We start from the raw sequence: 16,269 nt of genomic DNA on the forward strand, positions 1-16,269 counted from the left end.
AATTATGTATATTTCAGCATATCTTCTTTTGCATTTCAAGCAATGTCACTGATCATCTAATTAAACAGTATTTGCTTGTAATTTTTAAATAATCCTAAAAGCTCAAAATGGTGACTTTTCCCATTATTCGTTTATTGCAGGTGGTACGTTTATGTCAGAACCCAAAATTGGCACTAAAGAACAGCCCACCCTATATTCTAGATTTGCTGCCTGATACGTATCAGCATCTACGAACCATCCTGTCACGCTATGAGGGGAAGATGGAGACCCTAGGAGAAAATGAGTACTTCAGGGTCTTCATGGAGAATCTGATGAAGAAGACCAAACAGACTATCAGCCTCTTTAAGGAAGGGAAGGAGAGGATGTACGAGGAAAACTCGCAGCCTAGGTAATGAAATTACTGTAGATACCTTTATCGCTGGTCTAGTTGAGTGGTTGAGACCTTGCGTTGAGCAGCTTGGTGTGTGAGAAGGAAGAAATCGGTGGGTAGCTGGAGGGGGTAAAGTTTGATGTGAAGTATTATTCTATGTTGGAATGAAGGCAATGACAAGACAGAAGAGACTCGTATTCCAGCTCTGCCTTCGTGGCTGTTCTTTAGCTTTGACGTGAGTCACACCGGTATAAAGAGCATCATGATGCTCTGAATGGGTTTACAGATTTACTTATGAGATGTACCTACAGGTCCATTTGAAAGTAAAGATGCCCAGTATGGTTCTTGGATACCGTTCTAGAATTTAAAGCTCGGATGAACCTCTCAGTTGCATGTAAAAATCTATTTTGAATTTAAAGGAACCTCAATATATTCAGAGGTCTCCAAGGGAGAGGAGTGTTCTTTTGGCAAGTCACACTTATCAGGCTTAGCATTTTATAATACTTTATCGTTGGCTATAATGAAGGTGTTCCCCAGAGTTTTCCCCCACCCCCTCCCAGATTTGTTCTCCATGTCATCTCTGTTTAGAGATGGACAGCAGTAGTTGTCTGGTACCCTGACTCTTGTCATGATCTGAGATGCTTAGTTTTAAAAACCCTTTTTTTTTAAACCTTGAATCTTGAAGGACACAAGTCTGAATTCACAGGACATGTCCTGTTTACTAGCTTTTTGATACAATTGAGAGGAAGATTTTGTAGACTCATGTCAACAAAGCAAAGATAGGCAGGCTTACTCATGAGTGCCTCATTGGTTTTTCGTTGAAGGTTTTCAAACGGGTAGCAGTGGGGAATTCATCTCCCTGAGAGTGCTGTCCCAGGTTCTGCATGGTCCTATCTTGTCACCGTTCTCGTTTAACCCGCATACGTGGTTTGGCAGTGTTTATTAAGGAAACACGTTGTTTTTGGCACGCTGATACTTTACATCTCATTTGACCGTGCTTTCGTGGTTCAGTTTTCTGCTTTATGTGGTTGACTTGTTGAGACTTGAGAAAAGGATGGCAGGTAGATTCTGCCTGATAAAACAGATAGTAGTGGCTGCTTGGTTTGGGAAGCAACCAAAAGGGTGCTGAGGAAATTTGCTCCTTTTCAAGTGAGCATATATCTGTTTGCATTCCAGAGGGCTGTTTACGTTTTTAGCTACTGTGACATGGCCGAGTATCGCTAACAGCAGAAGTGGCTTTTTCTGGTCTACGTATGACAATGAATTTGACTGCTTTGGATTCATGCATTACACCTGTCATCCACGCCTTTGTTACGAAAGTTAATTAGTGGTCTGTCAAATTCTGCCCCAGCTTCACCAATGAAGTTGTCTAAATTGAAGTATTTCAACAATGGTGCTCTGTGTCGGCTGCCTCTTGGTTTCTGGATGGATTTTATGTAGTTGGTTTTGAATTGTAAACTGAGAATAGATGGAGGCCTGCCTAAGTAAGAGACCTCCTCCTCCTCCCTTGTGCCCAGCTTTCACTGATGAGATCAGTGGAGACATAAGACATGGGAGATAGGGGAGCCAGCAGGAGCTCCTCTTCGTGGGCATCTTTACTTTGGCATTTGCTCCCTGCTTGGACCAAAATAGCCGGAATCTGAAGGGTATTGGAGCATGACCTATAGGTTATTTGTTGTCTCAGGCTTTTCTGGAGTGACAAGAGGATGGTGAGTGGGGAGGTTTAATATTTATTTAGCCATTGCTGGAGAGAGTTGCGAAAGTGTATATTTATACTGAGCTGTTTTCAAAGGGCACTTGAGGCAGTGGAATAGGTCCTGTTTTTTAATGTACAAACTTGAAGTAAGAAGAAGAATGTGGAACTACCTAAATCTGTTGCATTTAGTTGCAGTTGAATGGCTGAAGTCAATGAAATCTGCACAGCTATTTGATTCTAATATTTTGAAACCAAAATGGGAACTGATGGCGCCACTTTGCATCAATGTTTCTTGATTCTTTATTGTAATATGTTCGTGTGAAATAGCTTTGTTGCTCTTTTGATTTTCCCCCTTTTTCTGACCACTCAGGGTTTGTTCAGTGTTACTCCGTTATCTTACTTGTAGTTCGTGCCCCATGACAAATTTCTTCATAATTATTTGAAGTTTCCAGTAATTTCTTGAGTGTGAGAGGTGAAAATGCAACTAAAAGCTGCAGTTTAGTTTTTTGCTTTCTGAGAAATTGGTGAGTTTGGTTAGTGAGGACTGTGCTATGCTTCAGAGATTGCTTCAGAGTTGTAAATTCATGGCCCTTTATACAAAAACTGTAATTTAAGTTTAAGGATTTCAAGGTTTGGGGCCAGGTTACAAAGTGAAGCCAAATTAAACTACTGGATTATCCTTTAAGGGAAAATCACTACTTCTGTAGATTCTAATTAATATCTATGAAGAGTCAGAGTTGAAAAATGCTGATAGAGTAGGGAAGACTTCTTTACTGGAAATACTTGATTATGCAAGAAAAGTTATTAAAACAAAGTGGATATAATGGAGAGGGTGCTTGAGCACACATGCCAACTGGATAACAGCTTTTTAGCTTGACATATTTTGGGAGTGAGAATGTTCAGTGTAAAGGTACAGTCATTTCAGCTTGGTTCAAATCAAAACATACACAATGTAAGAAGTTTTTATCACCACGGATTAACTAGGTAAACTGTGTTTTAATTAAAATTGGCGTCTGGATCAATGGCTGGAACTCTGTCTTGCTGGAAACCTTTTGGGGACATTGGCGACCTGGGGACCTAATGTAACGAAAGCTTATCCTCCAAAATATCTGTTAGTCTAAAGTGCCACAAGACTTCTTGTTATTCTCAAAGCTATGGACTAACACGGCTACCTCTCTGATTCACTTAAGACACTGCCACTCTGCAGCGTAGTGAACTGCAGAAACACTTGACTATTAAGTTAATTCTAAACTTTTTGTTCAGAACTTTTTGATTGGAAACTAATTTGATTTTCGCACCACTATTCAAAGGGAGACACCTGAGCTGTCTTTTGTATTCAAATTTGGCACATTAACACGCGGTTTGAACCGGGATGGGAACTTTCTGAGTCACTAGACGGGCTCATTTGCATACTTGGCTTCACAATTCTTGACCTTCCTCTCCTCCCCCCACCCCCTTCTTTAGAAGCAGTGTAGTATTGAACCATACACTGGAGTGTACTAATTGGCTGATTATTTCAGCACTCTGAAACCTCAGTCTGAGCAGCTACCACCTGACAGGCAACAAGAATTGTTTAAGTTCAAAATTTTAGCAATAAGAATTGATTTTCTGACTTGTGTTCCTCACATTGTTCCATAGTAGTGACATGAGAGCAGCAAAAAAAGAAAAAAATCTATATAGTTAGGGAAAAAAAAACCTCTTTCTGCTCAAATGCAAAGCACATTAATCGACAAGATATAGAGATAGTCCAAATTGTACAGATGAGCTGTAAAGCTAGTGCTTTTTGCAGGCAGTTTAATCCTCTGCAAAATGGGATCTGATGAACACTCCCTGTAGAGCTGTGGGGCCTAACTTGTTCTGAAGTAGTAGTCACTATAGTTGAGTGTGACTAATTGGCCAGTGAGATTTTGGTTCCTAAATTTGCTTCATTGTCTTCACCTGTGGCGTCCAACCAGTTCTGAAGCAGTAGCCACTAGAGTTGAGTGCAGCTCGCTAGCTTGAACAATAACTATATTACCAGTGGCTGCCGTGATAGTGAGCTAGCCATATTATACTGAAAATATATTTATTGTTCAAGCCAACTAGCCGCAGTCAGCTGGCCAGATAGCCACATATGGATGCCATGGCTCTAGATTCATGCTTCTGAAGGATTGCCAGTCAGGCACTAGATTTTTGACCTGTCAGATCTGGTAAATATGTAGGTATAACCAAATGACAGCTCAGCTACTTTTACCTTCTCCTTCCCTGATCTCCATCCATCAGTAAAGAAGTCACCCTGGTGTGGATTAAGCAGTTTTTCCTCAAACCGTGCTTCAGGTGTGTTTTAGCCAGTGGGCAATCATGAGCGTAGTGACTTTTTCACTCTTCCCGTATTTCTTCAATGGATGAAAAAGCATTGATGGTTAGGGTAATCTATATTGTATGAATTATTCATGCACCAATTCAGGATATCCCACGTGTACGGATCATGAATTTGCTGGTTCAGATGGGATTGCTTTCAGATGGGCCTTTGGAACCTTCAGTATGCTCCAGTCAGGCCGATAACTGTGTTTTTAGCTTGCTGGCAGGTGACACCTATGAATTGGTTCCTGTAAATTTTGGAAGTGGACCACAAAATCATGGGAGTTTTAAGGTAAATTGGTTGTGCTTTAAAATAAACTCCCCAAATTGTTCTCGAAGTTTATCAGCTGATTTAGACCAAGTCAAGAGCTCAGAACAGAGAGCCTGGCATTCACTTAAACTTTACTTAGGAGGTAGAATTATGTACATCTCTTAGTAAGGAAAGATGTTGCTTATTTAATTTTTGTTTTCAAACATTATAAATGGGCAGGGCAAACAAACATTGTGTTTTCCTGTCTAAGTTTTGTTATCATTAAGCTTATCAAATGTTATTGCTTTCTATATTCCCCTTTACCCATGTTTCCTGTAGTGCTCAATTTAAACATTTGTCTATTTTTTCCCATCCTCTGAACTTGGCAATCACTTTGTTGCCGTCTCTCAAATTTCTCATGGTTTAAAATCAAAGAAGTATTTGGGTATTTGCATAACTAGTGCGTAAACAGTGCCAGTCTCTCTTACCAATAAAGGCATCACCAATTGACAAGTGACAACCTGTCGCGCTTTTTGATAAGAGCTGGGTTTTAAAAAAATCTTTTTGAATTCACACCATTTTTTCCATCTCCAAACCAAGGAACAGGGTTCCTTCCAAGTCCCTAAAAATGATCCATAATGTATTCTTCCAGTCGCTAGACTGAGGCAGAAATGGACAGCCTGTTTGCTTGGTCAAATGCCATTCAACAGAGTTGCAGTGGTTACAGATGTTTACTACATTATAACTTAGTGTGCGCTGTGGACTGTAATGCATGGCCAGATTGATGATTTCTTTTTTGTTCGTTAGACCTTTTGCTGACACCTTACAGAGCACAGAGTTATTTTGCATTTCATGCTACAATATTTCATGCTTACAACAGAGTTGTGGAGAAGCAAAATATGGCTGCCAATTGGTAAGTGTTTACTGCAAAAAAATGAAACCTAGGCTCAGTTTAAAAAGTAGCATCAGGAAATAAGATTAAATGTACATCTTAAGGATTTAGAAAATTAACTTGCAAAGATCAGAGCATGAACCCTCGATGCGTAATAATATCTAATCTTTTTTTCTTTGATGCACCTGTTCCTCTGTTGTACTCAGGAAGTTATAAAAGACTTGTAGAAACACTTTGTTTAGGGTTGGCAAGTGACAGTGTGGGCTCCATTAAATGTGATCAGGAAATAAATCAAATGGAATTTAACCTTTCTACCCTATATGGTAGCAATTGCAAGGCAGAAAATATCTTCCTATTTTGGCTAAAATCAAGATGAGGTTGAGTTAACTTCCAATGCTGTGAACACTCAATATTTGTTGTACTTCCTTTCTTTTCTCAGGACTGTAACGGCCGTTTGCTAGCTTGCATCAATGTGGTTAGGTATAAAGTGCTTCAATGGAAACTACTGTTGGCTTCCATGAGCTGTTGTACAGTATTCATATATTTGGTGGGGTTTTTTAAATCCAGCTAGTTCACGATGACGTCTTTTAAAGAAGTCATCTAAATTTTGCTTCCGCTTACATGTCTGCTTAAAGATTACTGCAAAATCATGTCTGCTTTTTAAATTTAGCAAGCATTATTTAACTGTGGTATATACAAAGCCATGGGTAGTTTTGAATTGGCGCTGATCGTGAAAGCAGTGAACGATAGTTTGTGCCTCGATTTAGAAACAAGGAATCCCTAATTATACTTTTAATCTTACGGGGATGTCATGTTCTCACACATGTAGACAACCAGCTGTGGGAAGTGAGGCCTGTGTGGGTTAAGTTTGAACTTGCTAGTCAGGAATCAGGCTTCTTAAATACAGATTATGCATTTGTGAGTTCAGTAAAACATCATTGTAATATCTGCTGGCCCCTGATTTTGGAAACAATGAGTCTCTTTGAAGGTTTACTTATTCTGGACTTGTTTGGTCATACCATGCCCAGGGGAAAATAAGGATGGATTGCGAGAGTCTTGTGGTTAATATTTGTTCCATGTGTTGTAACCAACAAAAAATGCCCTGGAGGATGGGAGCGGATAATTTTTTAGAAAAAAATTAGTTCCTGTTTTGTCTGCATATACGGTATCTCCTGGTCATAGATAAGGGGACGATGGAGTCTAATGCAGTCAGACACATTTCAGGAGACACTTCAATTCTAGTGCATCATGTTATTTGTTTTCAGTAGCACTCATAAACAAAAGGCAGAACTTAATCTAAAAAATGGACATGGAATAGTAGGTGATAAAATGACCATAGGGTGATTGACCATAGTTTAGTAGATTTCTACAAATTATAGGTGCCCCCAGAGTCTTGATGTTATCAGTCTACTAGTCTTCTGCTTTGTGTAGAAGTGGGTTCTCAAAAGGGATTTGAGTGCTAAAAAGTTTTGGTGCTGAGTTCAGGAACTTTATTCAATGCATAGAAGGGCAGTGGAAATAAAATAAGGTGCTTGTATGAGAAGCAACTCAATGCGGTATCACTGTTTGGTATAATTGGAGCAGAGGAGATAAGGGCATTGTGAAGAGACGTTTCTACAGGTAAGAAAGGGATGTACCCTGAAAGCTGGTTACCAGGAGCTTAAACTGAACATTATGGAATAGTAACAGAGAAGTAGCCGTGTTAGTCTGTATCCTAACAAAACAAACCAGCACTCATGTAGCACTTAAAAGACTTAACAAAATAATTTATTAGGTGATGAGCTTTCGTGGGACAGACCCACTTCTACAGATCTGTAGCATTTCCAGTCCAGACTCAGTTATATAGCACAGAGTCCAAAAATTTATTTGGATTTTTTTTTTTTGGACCTCTGTGCTAAATAACTGAGTCTGGACTGGAAATGATATAGATCTATGGGAATGGGTCTGTTCCATGAAGCTCATCACCTTAATAAATTATTTTGTTAGTCTTTAAAGTGCTACCTGACTGCTAGTTTGTTTTGTTAACGTTGTAGAGGTTGAGAAGCCAGTATTGCAGTTCAGAATGGAGCATAGCTCAGCATCAAGTGAGGGAGATAGTCTTAGCAGTTGCGTTTTGTGTGGAGTTGGGGGCTGGTGACAAGGAGGCCAAAAAGAAAGTGTGTTTTTTTTCAGTATAGTGAAGATGGAGGAGGAATTCTAATAAGAATTTTGGTTGTAAGGATAGAAGGAAAAGTGGCGTATCAGTTATCATCCTGCAGTGTGTTTTCCCATGTCAATGATTGGATCTCAGCCCTTCTTTTTTGTTTTTGTTGAATCTCTTGACGGATGTTAAAAAAACACCCTGGCAAGGTCTACACAAGAAGCATGTTTCGACAGGAGTGACTGTCGGAAGGGATTTCCCTGCAAAACGCATGTCCACGGATTGCATCTACATAGATGGAAAGAAAAATGCCCTGTCAACAGCCAGACTGCCTGGCTCTCTCTCAACAGAATGGCTGACTGGAAGCTCTGTAAACCAGACTGCATGGTGAACTGGAAGCCCTGCCTTTTGACAAAAGGGCCCTGGAGCATCCACATGATAGTGTTCTGTTCAGAAAACAGTTGAGAGAGATGTTATAGCTCAATGAGGAGAGGTATAATGCTGCGGGTGGATGTGCTGAGTTTTGTTGACAGACCGTTGACAAAGCACATTTTGCATGTAGATGCTCCATGGGCTTTTTGAATAAAGCCCAGTTTTGCCGGAAAGACCCTCTTGTGTAGATGTAGACCTAGTGTGTTGTGCACTTGGGATCTGAACATATGGCATGCCAGAGAGTAAAGAGAGGTCGAGTGTGATACAAATGGGCTCTTAACAACTTGAACCCAACCTGCATCAGGGATTAAGTCAGTTTAACTACATCTCTCAGGAGTTGATGTAAGATTTACATATAGGCCTGACCATATCCTCCAAGTGGTTGAGGATAGAGATATATTTAAGCTGTGTGGTTGAAGGACTGGGTTAGAAGTTTAGAATGAGGTTGTGTGATGGAAGGCAAGTGTGAGAAGTTGAGAGAGATTGTAGCTGAGGTGTTAAACTTTTTTGCTATGTGCCGAGGTAGGCTATATAGTCAAGGTATGTGATCTTAAAAATGCTTTTCTGTGTGATACTGTATATTGGTAGACTGTGGTGAGAATGCTAACATTTTCTGAATTTAACATCAAGTTGCTGACTTGAGAACTTGGAACCTGTTGAATTGTCATGCTGTCTGGCAGCAAGACTTGCATGATACTGTCTCAGTAGGATTTACCAAACCATTCAGGAAAAAGGGGGTAGATATTTATTGTGTTTAAAAGGAAAGTACTTTTGTTCCTGTAAGGGAAAGGAAACAGATGCTACCAATATAAAGCAAAAAACTAAGTTTCTTTTTTTTTTAATAAACTAGTCATTCTTAGGTTCTGACCCACGAAAAGGCCAAAAAGAGAGCTTCTGTATGGACCAATAGGCTTGTCTCCATAAAACTCCAAGGAAGGGGCAAGAAATGTCAAAAAGTACCCCACAAAACCTTTGTGAATATGGTGAGACAGAGACCTCCTTCTGTTACTTCCTTCTGATGCAGATAAAACTTTAACCAAAAAAAAAAAAACCCCGCAGAGCTACAACACTTGTGGAGCCTACATCTGTGTTTAAACGAGAACATTCTACCTTTGGAGGTTTACTTCAGCATACTAGTATGCTGCTGGAGAATTGGCTGAGTTTCCTGAAAGGTGGTAAGCTAAACTAGAAGAATTCCTTTCCAGTATTTTGAAACTGTGCTTAGTGAGCACCAGAGTTAATTCAAGAACCTGTTCTCCACCCTGTCATCTTTGTGAAAGGAGGAGTAGTTTATGTTTTCAGTTAATGCACCACTGATCTGAGCGTATGATTCAATGACTGCTGATTGTCTCTAAAAAGTCTGACTAGAAGTATGGCAATGGTGTTAGAAGAGCTTTGGAACAGTATGATGATCAAAAATGGTTTATTAATTCCCAGTCTAGTGCAGCGGGTAGACTGTAGATAGCCCAGCTGGTAGGTTTCTTTGTTTTTGGGTCTTCCACGCTCTTCATTCAAAGGCATGAAAAAGTATCAAAATTCTTTGGCAATTGTTATCCTTGAAGCAAAAAAAGGAGTGAATGGAGGTTTTAAGACCCGTGTTGGGGAAGGAAACTTTTCTACAAAAGAATGACAGGTTTGCATCCTCTAGGCAATTTAATGATATCATGCATGAACAAGGAGGTTCTGCCTATCTTCATGGTCAATGGAGGGCAGACAAGATGGAGAAGCTTAAGTAGGAATGGAAGAACCTAATCTGAATTGAAAATTCAGAGGTTTGGGTGGGGGCATGGGGATGATCCAGAATTGATTTTTAGCAGCAATTACCTATTGCATTGTAACAAATGGTCACTAACAGTCCGTTGTGGAATGATTCCAACTTTACTTGAGAGTGTATGTGGCATAAGACAGGTATATCAAGGAGTACTGCTCTTAAGAGAGACCTGTCAGATCTCAAGTCTTGCTGCTGTTCTTCTGAGATCAGCATAAAGGAGTACATCTGTTAACTAGAGATGCTATTGTCCTTTCCAATACTCTGAGGGAGTCTCGAACTCTCTAGTTTGGGCTTTGTCTACACTCCATTGCTTTTAGCAACATGACTTTGTTGGTGTGGCAGGAGAGCACTCCTGCCAACAAAGTGCTGCTCATTCCAGCATTTGATGTTTGCAAAACTTTTGTCTTTTGTGGGGGTGTCATTTTGGACACTTCTGAATGACAAAAGTTTTGTCATTTAGTTGCCCTTGTAAACACAGCCTTTTTAACCACTTTTTAAACTCTTCATCACTTGTAAAATTAGACATATGAAGTATCCAAATCCCAGCAGAAATGATCTGGTGATGGGTTTTTTCCTCTTCTTCAGCATGGAAGGAGCAAAGTGGCTTGCTTGTCAAAAGCAATCTATACATCAGAATGCCAGGATCTGAACTTATTCCAGACAGAGTCACCACAAATGTTGTGGTTACAATACTGGGTTCTTCAGGAATCGTTAAGTTTCTGTCCTGTGTAGGCAGAACATACTTCATGTCCATAGGCATAGACATAATATGTAAGCGAAAATGTCCCCACTTCCACTGTTGTACAGTATTTTGTGTCTGATATGTTCAACAAGTTGTTGTCCTGAACCCCAGTAAATAGTTGCAGTTCAGTGCTGTTGTGTACATTGATTGTTGGATTGCTTTAGGAAATTGTGAATTTAAAGGGTGTGTGCATGTATAGGGATAAACGTATTTAATGTGTTTCGATAGAAAGTGTATAGACCGTACATAAAATTAAAGGCATTAGCCTATTTTAGGATTTTGTTGTCTTTTGAAACACAACTTAGGAAGCTAAAATTAAATGCTCAGTGAGGCTATCTGTAGCTTGTATTTTTGAATGCTTTTGTTTCCAACCGCACTAAAGCACACACATTCTAGGTGTTAAGATTTTGAATGCTTCCCATGAAGACAAAACTTTGAACTAGTAAGCCGTCACTTTTTAGCCATAGATCTGCAGTTCAGCCAAGATTCTTTACAGCTGTGGCAATTGTTGTATGAAGGAGTTGTATAAAAAGTGCATGAAAATATTGAGTGTTGAGCTTGTTAAATGCTCTTTCCTCTCTTGTCCAGTCCAAAAAACAAGCATGTGAGCAGGAGAAATAAATGCAGAGCCAGTTGTTACTGCTTTCTGTAATTGTCCAAAGAAAGAAATGATGACTCTCCCAATTGAAATAAACCTGACAAAGTGGGTCTTTGCCCATGAAATCTTATGCTGCCAAATATCTGTTAGTCAATAACGTGCCACAGGATTTCTTGTTGTTTTTGAAGACATAGACTAACTCGGCTACCTCTCTGATACTTACCCCAATTTAACTGTATCTTTTGTAGAAGCTTATAGAAAGAAAGTGGAGGGGTGTTTGGAGTTTTATCTTTTCTTGATAGCTGGTGTGCTACATCTAATATATACACCAGATTGTTTTTTCACATTGGTGCCCTGATGAATCAGTCCACAAAATCAATGCAATACTATCTGAGTCCTTCAAAACGGTTTAATATGGGTGTATAATTTGCTGGTTCTAACGTGGCTACTTGGTGGGTAGTGGTACTACTACAGCACCCTGAAGAAGAACTTCTGATTTTTAAAGATCACTGGTTCAACACTGCTCTGGAGGTGACTTCTGCTGTTTGAGTCAGTCGTAGTTACATGGAATGTCATTCACTTCCTGTACTGGAGCTTTGTTGAAAGTGCTTCCGTTGTATCTATTTTTAAAGCTGATTACTGCGTGCAGAGGACTCTGAAGCTGCCACTGAGTTATAAATGTCATGTCAGGATCTCTTTAAGCATTCCTACTCAGCATTTGTGCGTAAAGGTCAGTTATATTAACATGAAGAGCAGAGATGTTGGCTGACCTAGTAGTAGGCGATGGCATACCACTATTCTTCCTGGAATTCTGTGCAGCCATTTCTCTGAGTCTGACTGTTACTATCTGGCATATAAGCAGTAAATTATGACAGGGTATGTGCTGTGTGATAGCCTCCTCCCTTTTTGGGTGCATCTGTAAAGTGCATTTCATACTCTCTTGCATGGTAGAGGTTAAAAAAAAAATGTCATTTCAAAAAATCAGTTCTTTAAGCCTTCAAAATATCAAATTGCCATGTAGCTGAACTCCTGAAAAAAATGCTTCTAAGCTATCTTGTCTAAACATATTAGGGAACCCGCAAGTGTTAACAGAAGACTGAAAGTTAAAGAGATGTGAATTCTGTTTTTTCTCCTTGTTGACTTGTGTCACGACATTTAACCTCTGCTAACCTCAGTTTTCCCCATCTATAAGAGGATGACTTTGTAAAGCCCCACTGAGACAAACTAAGGTTTTTTTTGTTGGTTTGTTTGGTTGGTTTAGTTTTTTTTTTTTTTTTGAAACGGTGGGATTGTCTTCTGGTAAAAGTTTCTGTAATTGCAAAATATTTATTAAACATTAAGCAAAGTTTACTTCTATAAACCTTCAATACTGTACTCTATTCTTCTCATAGGAAAATCCAATTTCTAAATTTTTCTGTTTAAAAACAGCTTTCACTCAAGGTGTGGCAGATCAGAGCAGCTAGCTGATCTGCCAAGTATGACTGCTTAAAATTGCTCTGTGTGATATTAAGCACAAGCGAACGTGCGTTAATATCACATATAGGAAGTGATTATAGCACTCAAAAAGAGAGAGTTCTTTTTGGATGTAGCAGTTCTAAATTTGGGTATGTGCTGCTCCATACCCATATTACTTGTTGAGACTTCTTTGTATAAATGCCAGGTAGTGTTTGTTGTGTGGTGTGGTGCTGATCTAAATCCTTGGGAACATCAAGGTTCTTTGAGATATGGGCACAACTTTGTGCAGTATTTGCCAGAGGGACATAATACTCTCAAGCAGTTGGGAACTGGAAGGAGCTGTGATTATATTTGACCGCTAACTTGCTATGTGGTGTGGTGATTGTGGGGGTCATATTCCCCTTGTTGGGTTGCATGTGTTTCCTACCATCTTGCAGTCGCTCCATGTGGGCGCTTCAGTTTCCCTAGATGCAGTGGATAGTTGAAGATGGGCATTTTGGTGTGTGACTTCTCACATGTAGGCAATGCCCCTCCGTATCTCTTGTAACGAAGGCAACCAGGGACACCTTTTTCCCCATTGGGAACCAGTACATAGGCGGGTGGAGGGCCCTGGCCGATTGAAATTTAAATTGAGCAGCTGGGGAGTAGAGCATAGTTGGCTGACTTGAGATGGAGGAAGAGGCCAAGGGTCCCTCTGCTCTCCCCTCTCCCGCAAGATGGATTGTACTGACCGCTTCTGTGCTGACAAGTCTGTTCTTTGCTGTGTTCCTGTTGCCTAATAAACATTATGTTCTACCTGCTGAATGAGAGTCACACGTGACTGTGGATGGGGCTCAAGGCCTGGTGACTCCCCACGCTCCGTGACTTGCGGCCTTTACTAGGTCGCTTGATTTCTGCTTCAGCTTTCCGATCTGTAAAATGGGGAAAGCATCTTATCTCGCAGGAATACTGAGGATAAGTTAATTAGTAGTTATTTGGACACACAAAGGTCTATAGAGCTTCTAAAGAGCTCTTTAAGCAAAGCTGTAAAGAAGCAAGCAAGAACTTCTTCATCAGAGAATATTAATATCGCCCATTCGTCTATGGGAGCAGATAAAATGTCACGCATTCTAGACCATATTTAGTACTTGCTCAGCAGTATTTCAAAACTGAGCAAGAGCAGCTGAGTTGCAAGAAGCTGTTTAAAATATAAATCTCCAGTAATATCAGGGAATAGCTCAAGAAGGCCAAATGCTGTTACATTTTTCTTTGGCTGAAAGTTCTTCTGGTTTCCTAGCCATTCTTTTTGATGACCGACCCTTGTATTGTGTAAACAAAATGTTTTCTGGCAGGAGATCAACTAGATGGGCTGTCCCCAGTATACTTATCAGATTCTTTCTTGCTATGTAAATTAGAAGCCAATAACTCTTTGGTTTAGAATCACATCAGGGGCTTTTTTTTTCTTCTCCTGAGAGACTCTGTTGCTTTTAAAAATGTGAAACAACTTAATGTTTAGAGGTCAGACTCATCCAGCTTGTTGTCAGGCTTCTTTTTTCACCATTCATTTCAAAAAGTGAATTCTTCTCAAGTCTTATTTTTTTTCCCTTTCTGGAGCTTTTTCAGAAGCACCCTTTTGCTCATTGCTTCTCATTTGTCATCATAAGCAAACTTTCCAGGTCATGCCACTTTTTAAAGTCCCACTTAAAATATGGAGCCTTTCCTTTCCCTTACAGTGCTACATAGACAGGAATTTTACAATAACTGGGTTTTCTGCCTCACAATTATTTTCTTCCAGAGAATCATGTTCTTAGGTCAGAATTATTCACTTATGAGGTCTGCCAGCCTCAAATTTTGTTGCCAACTTCATGAAATGACTTTAAAGAGAATTTTCTCCTAAAATATCTTGTAATTATGATGTTGTTCAAGTTATTTTTAGTTTACATTTTATTTTGCCGCCAAGTTTGGTATTGTAATCACATATTTAATTTTTATGTGAATTTGAGCATCACTGCATGTAAAAATGTGGTTTGTTCATTGAGGCTCCTGAACTTGGTGGGTATTATTTTAATGTCCCTGAGCGGGTACTCTGAGAGCAATTTTCAGGGTTGGTGAGCGCTCACAAACCCAGTGAAACTCAGACCAACCCACTGTTAAGTCCACACGAACATTTTAAAAAGGAGAAATGAAGACCTTTGGAATTGCTAATCCTTTTGCAGCATCTTGAAGACCTTTGGAATTGCTAATCCTATTGCAGCATCCTGTAACTCCTTTCATGATGAAAGAATTCTGGTGGACTTTCAATGGAGTAAGCTTCCCAGAATGATGGTATTGTATGAATACTTGAAACTGTTATGTCTGTGTGTAGCTGTGAGTACTATATACATCATCCTGTGGAACAGTCTTCCTGGTGCAAACTGCTGCACAGGAAATATGTTAGACCAGTGCCAGGATCCTGTTAGTACTGAAGCAGTATTGGAAGAAAATAGCAGGATGTTAATGGTACCTTAGTTTTCGAAACGCTTTTCTAAAACGCATTTTGCAAAGTGCTGCAGTCGTGGGCTATTTGTGCGAAGAAGTAGGGTTTTTGTAACTCCGTGGACTTTTTAAATAAGCAAACAATATAAACTTACCCCCCACCCCCTGCAAAAAACTGTTGAGATTAAAATCTGCCTCTGCTATTGAGTGTTCTGCAAGACTAAGCTCTTAACGTGGAAAAGTGCTCTTGTCCCACAAACAGGAAATGGGAAGGGAACAGCCTGCTCCAGGTCAGAGGGGACCAGCATCAGAAAACCAAATGGGGAGACACCGAGGCCCCTAGGAAGGCCACTCTGAAGGATGTCAGCAGGGCTGGAAGAAGTACTTGGTTGACCTGCTCACTTCCTGTGAGTCACGGCGAGCCAAACAGTCGTGAAGTGAGAAGGAAGTAGCGTAACCATAGTGAAGGGGCAGAAGAGGGACAATTAAGCAAAGTATCTTTTCAGCCTTCAGAACCTTCCATGGGGCTTAAAAACGGCTCAGCGCATATTGTCTGATCTGCTCAATTACCAGACCAAACCATATTGCACTATGATATTTCTTTTTAGTCCCATGACAAAAGTGACTTGAGACTTGCCCCCTGGGAGACTAGACACAATTAAAGGGAACATAACTAAAAGCACAGTTCATCCTGCAACTACCCAGTCTGCATTTAGGAAGACATAAGTGTAACTGCATGGATTATTAAACTGTCTTTAAACAGTCTGTTTATTCCCTAAAAACAGTGGCTCCAGGCTACAGCAGCAGACATTTATTAGCTAATAAAATACTTGGAGCTTTTTTAGTAAGTGCAGAAGTTGTTAGTTCTTTGAATCTTTCTTCTTGTAGTCTGCTCCATTTCCCAGCAGTCAACTGTTCTGTAAGGGTGATGCTGCAGTGTGAACTTGAAGGTAACCAGTGAACAGAAGCATCACACAACTTGACATCTGAAGCTTTGTTTTGCTGTTGCGAATGAATCTACTATGGGTAATAGCGAGTTCAGACTTCGGCAGTTGTTTAAAATGCCTGACTGGGATACCTAAGTCCCATTGACTTCCAGTGGGATTTCGATACATCAGTTGCATAGGAA

The 16,269-nt window shown here is 40.0% G+C and overlaps 1 protein-coding gene across 4 annotated transcripts in view; it reads left to right on the forward strand.

Annotated features, from left to right (window-relative positions):
• The window catches only part of CBL (Cbl proto-oncogene), a 60,444-nt gene that overhangs the window by 13,073 nt on the left and 31,102 nt on the right, over window positions 1–16,269 (forward strand). For 3 of the 4 annotated variants that reach the window (XR_012642512.1, XM_074976826.1, XM_074976824.1), the window contains exon 2: window positions 141–388. Coding sequence is in view for 3 of the 4 variants with exons in the window: in XM_074976826.1 (XP_074832927.1) it covers window positions 141–388 (248 nt within the window). In the remaining variant the exon portion in view is untranslated. Of the gene's footprint in view, window positions 1–140; window positions 389–5,513; window positions 5,570–16,269 lie in introns of those variants that run through there. The other variant, XM_074976825.1, reaches the window with a different exon arrangement.

This window comes from Carettochelys insculpta, chromosome 25, assembly GCF_033958435.1.
Source record: "Carettochelys insculpta isolate YL-2023 chromosome 25, ASM3395843v1, whole genome shotgun sequence".
In the NCBI taxonomy this organism is placed as follows: Eukaryota; Metazoa; Chordata; order Testudines; family Carettochelyidae; genus Carettochelys; species Carettochelys insculpta.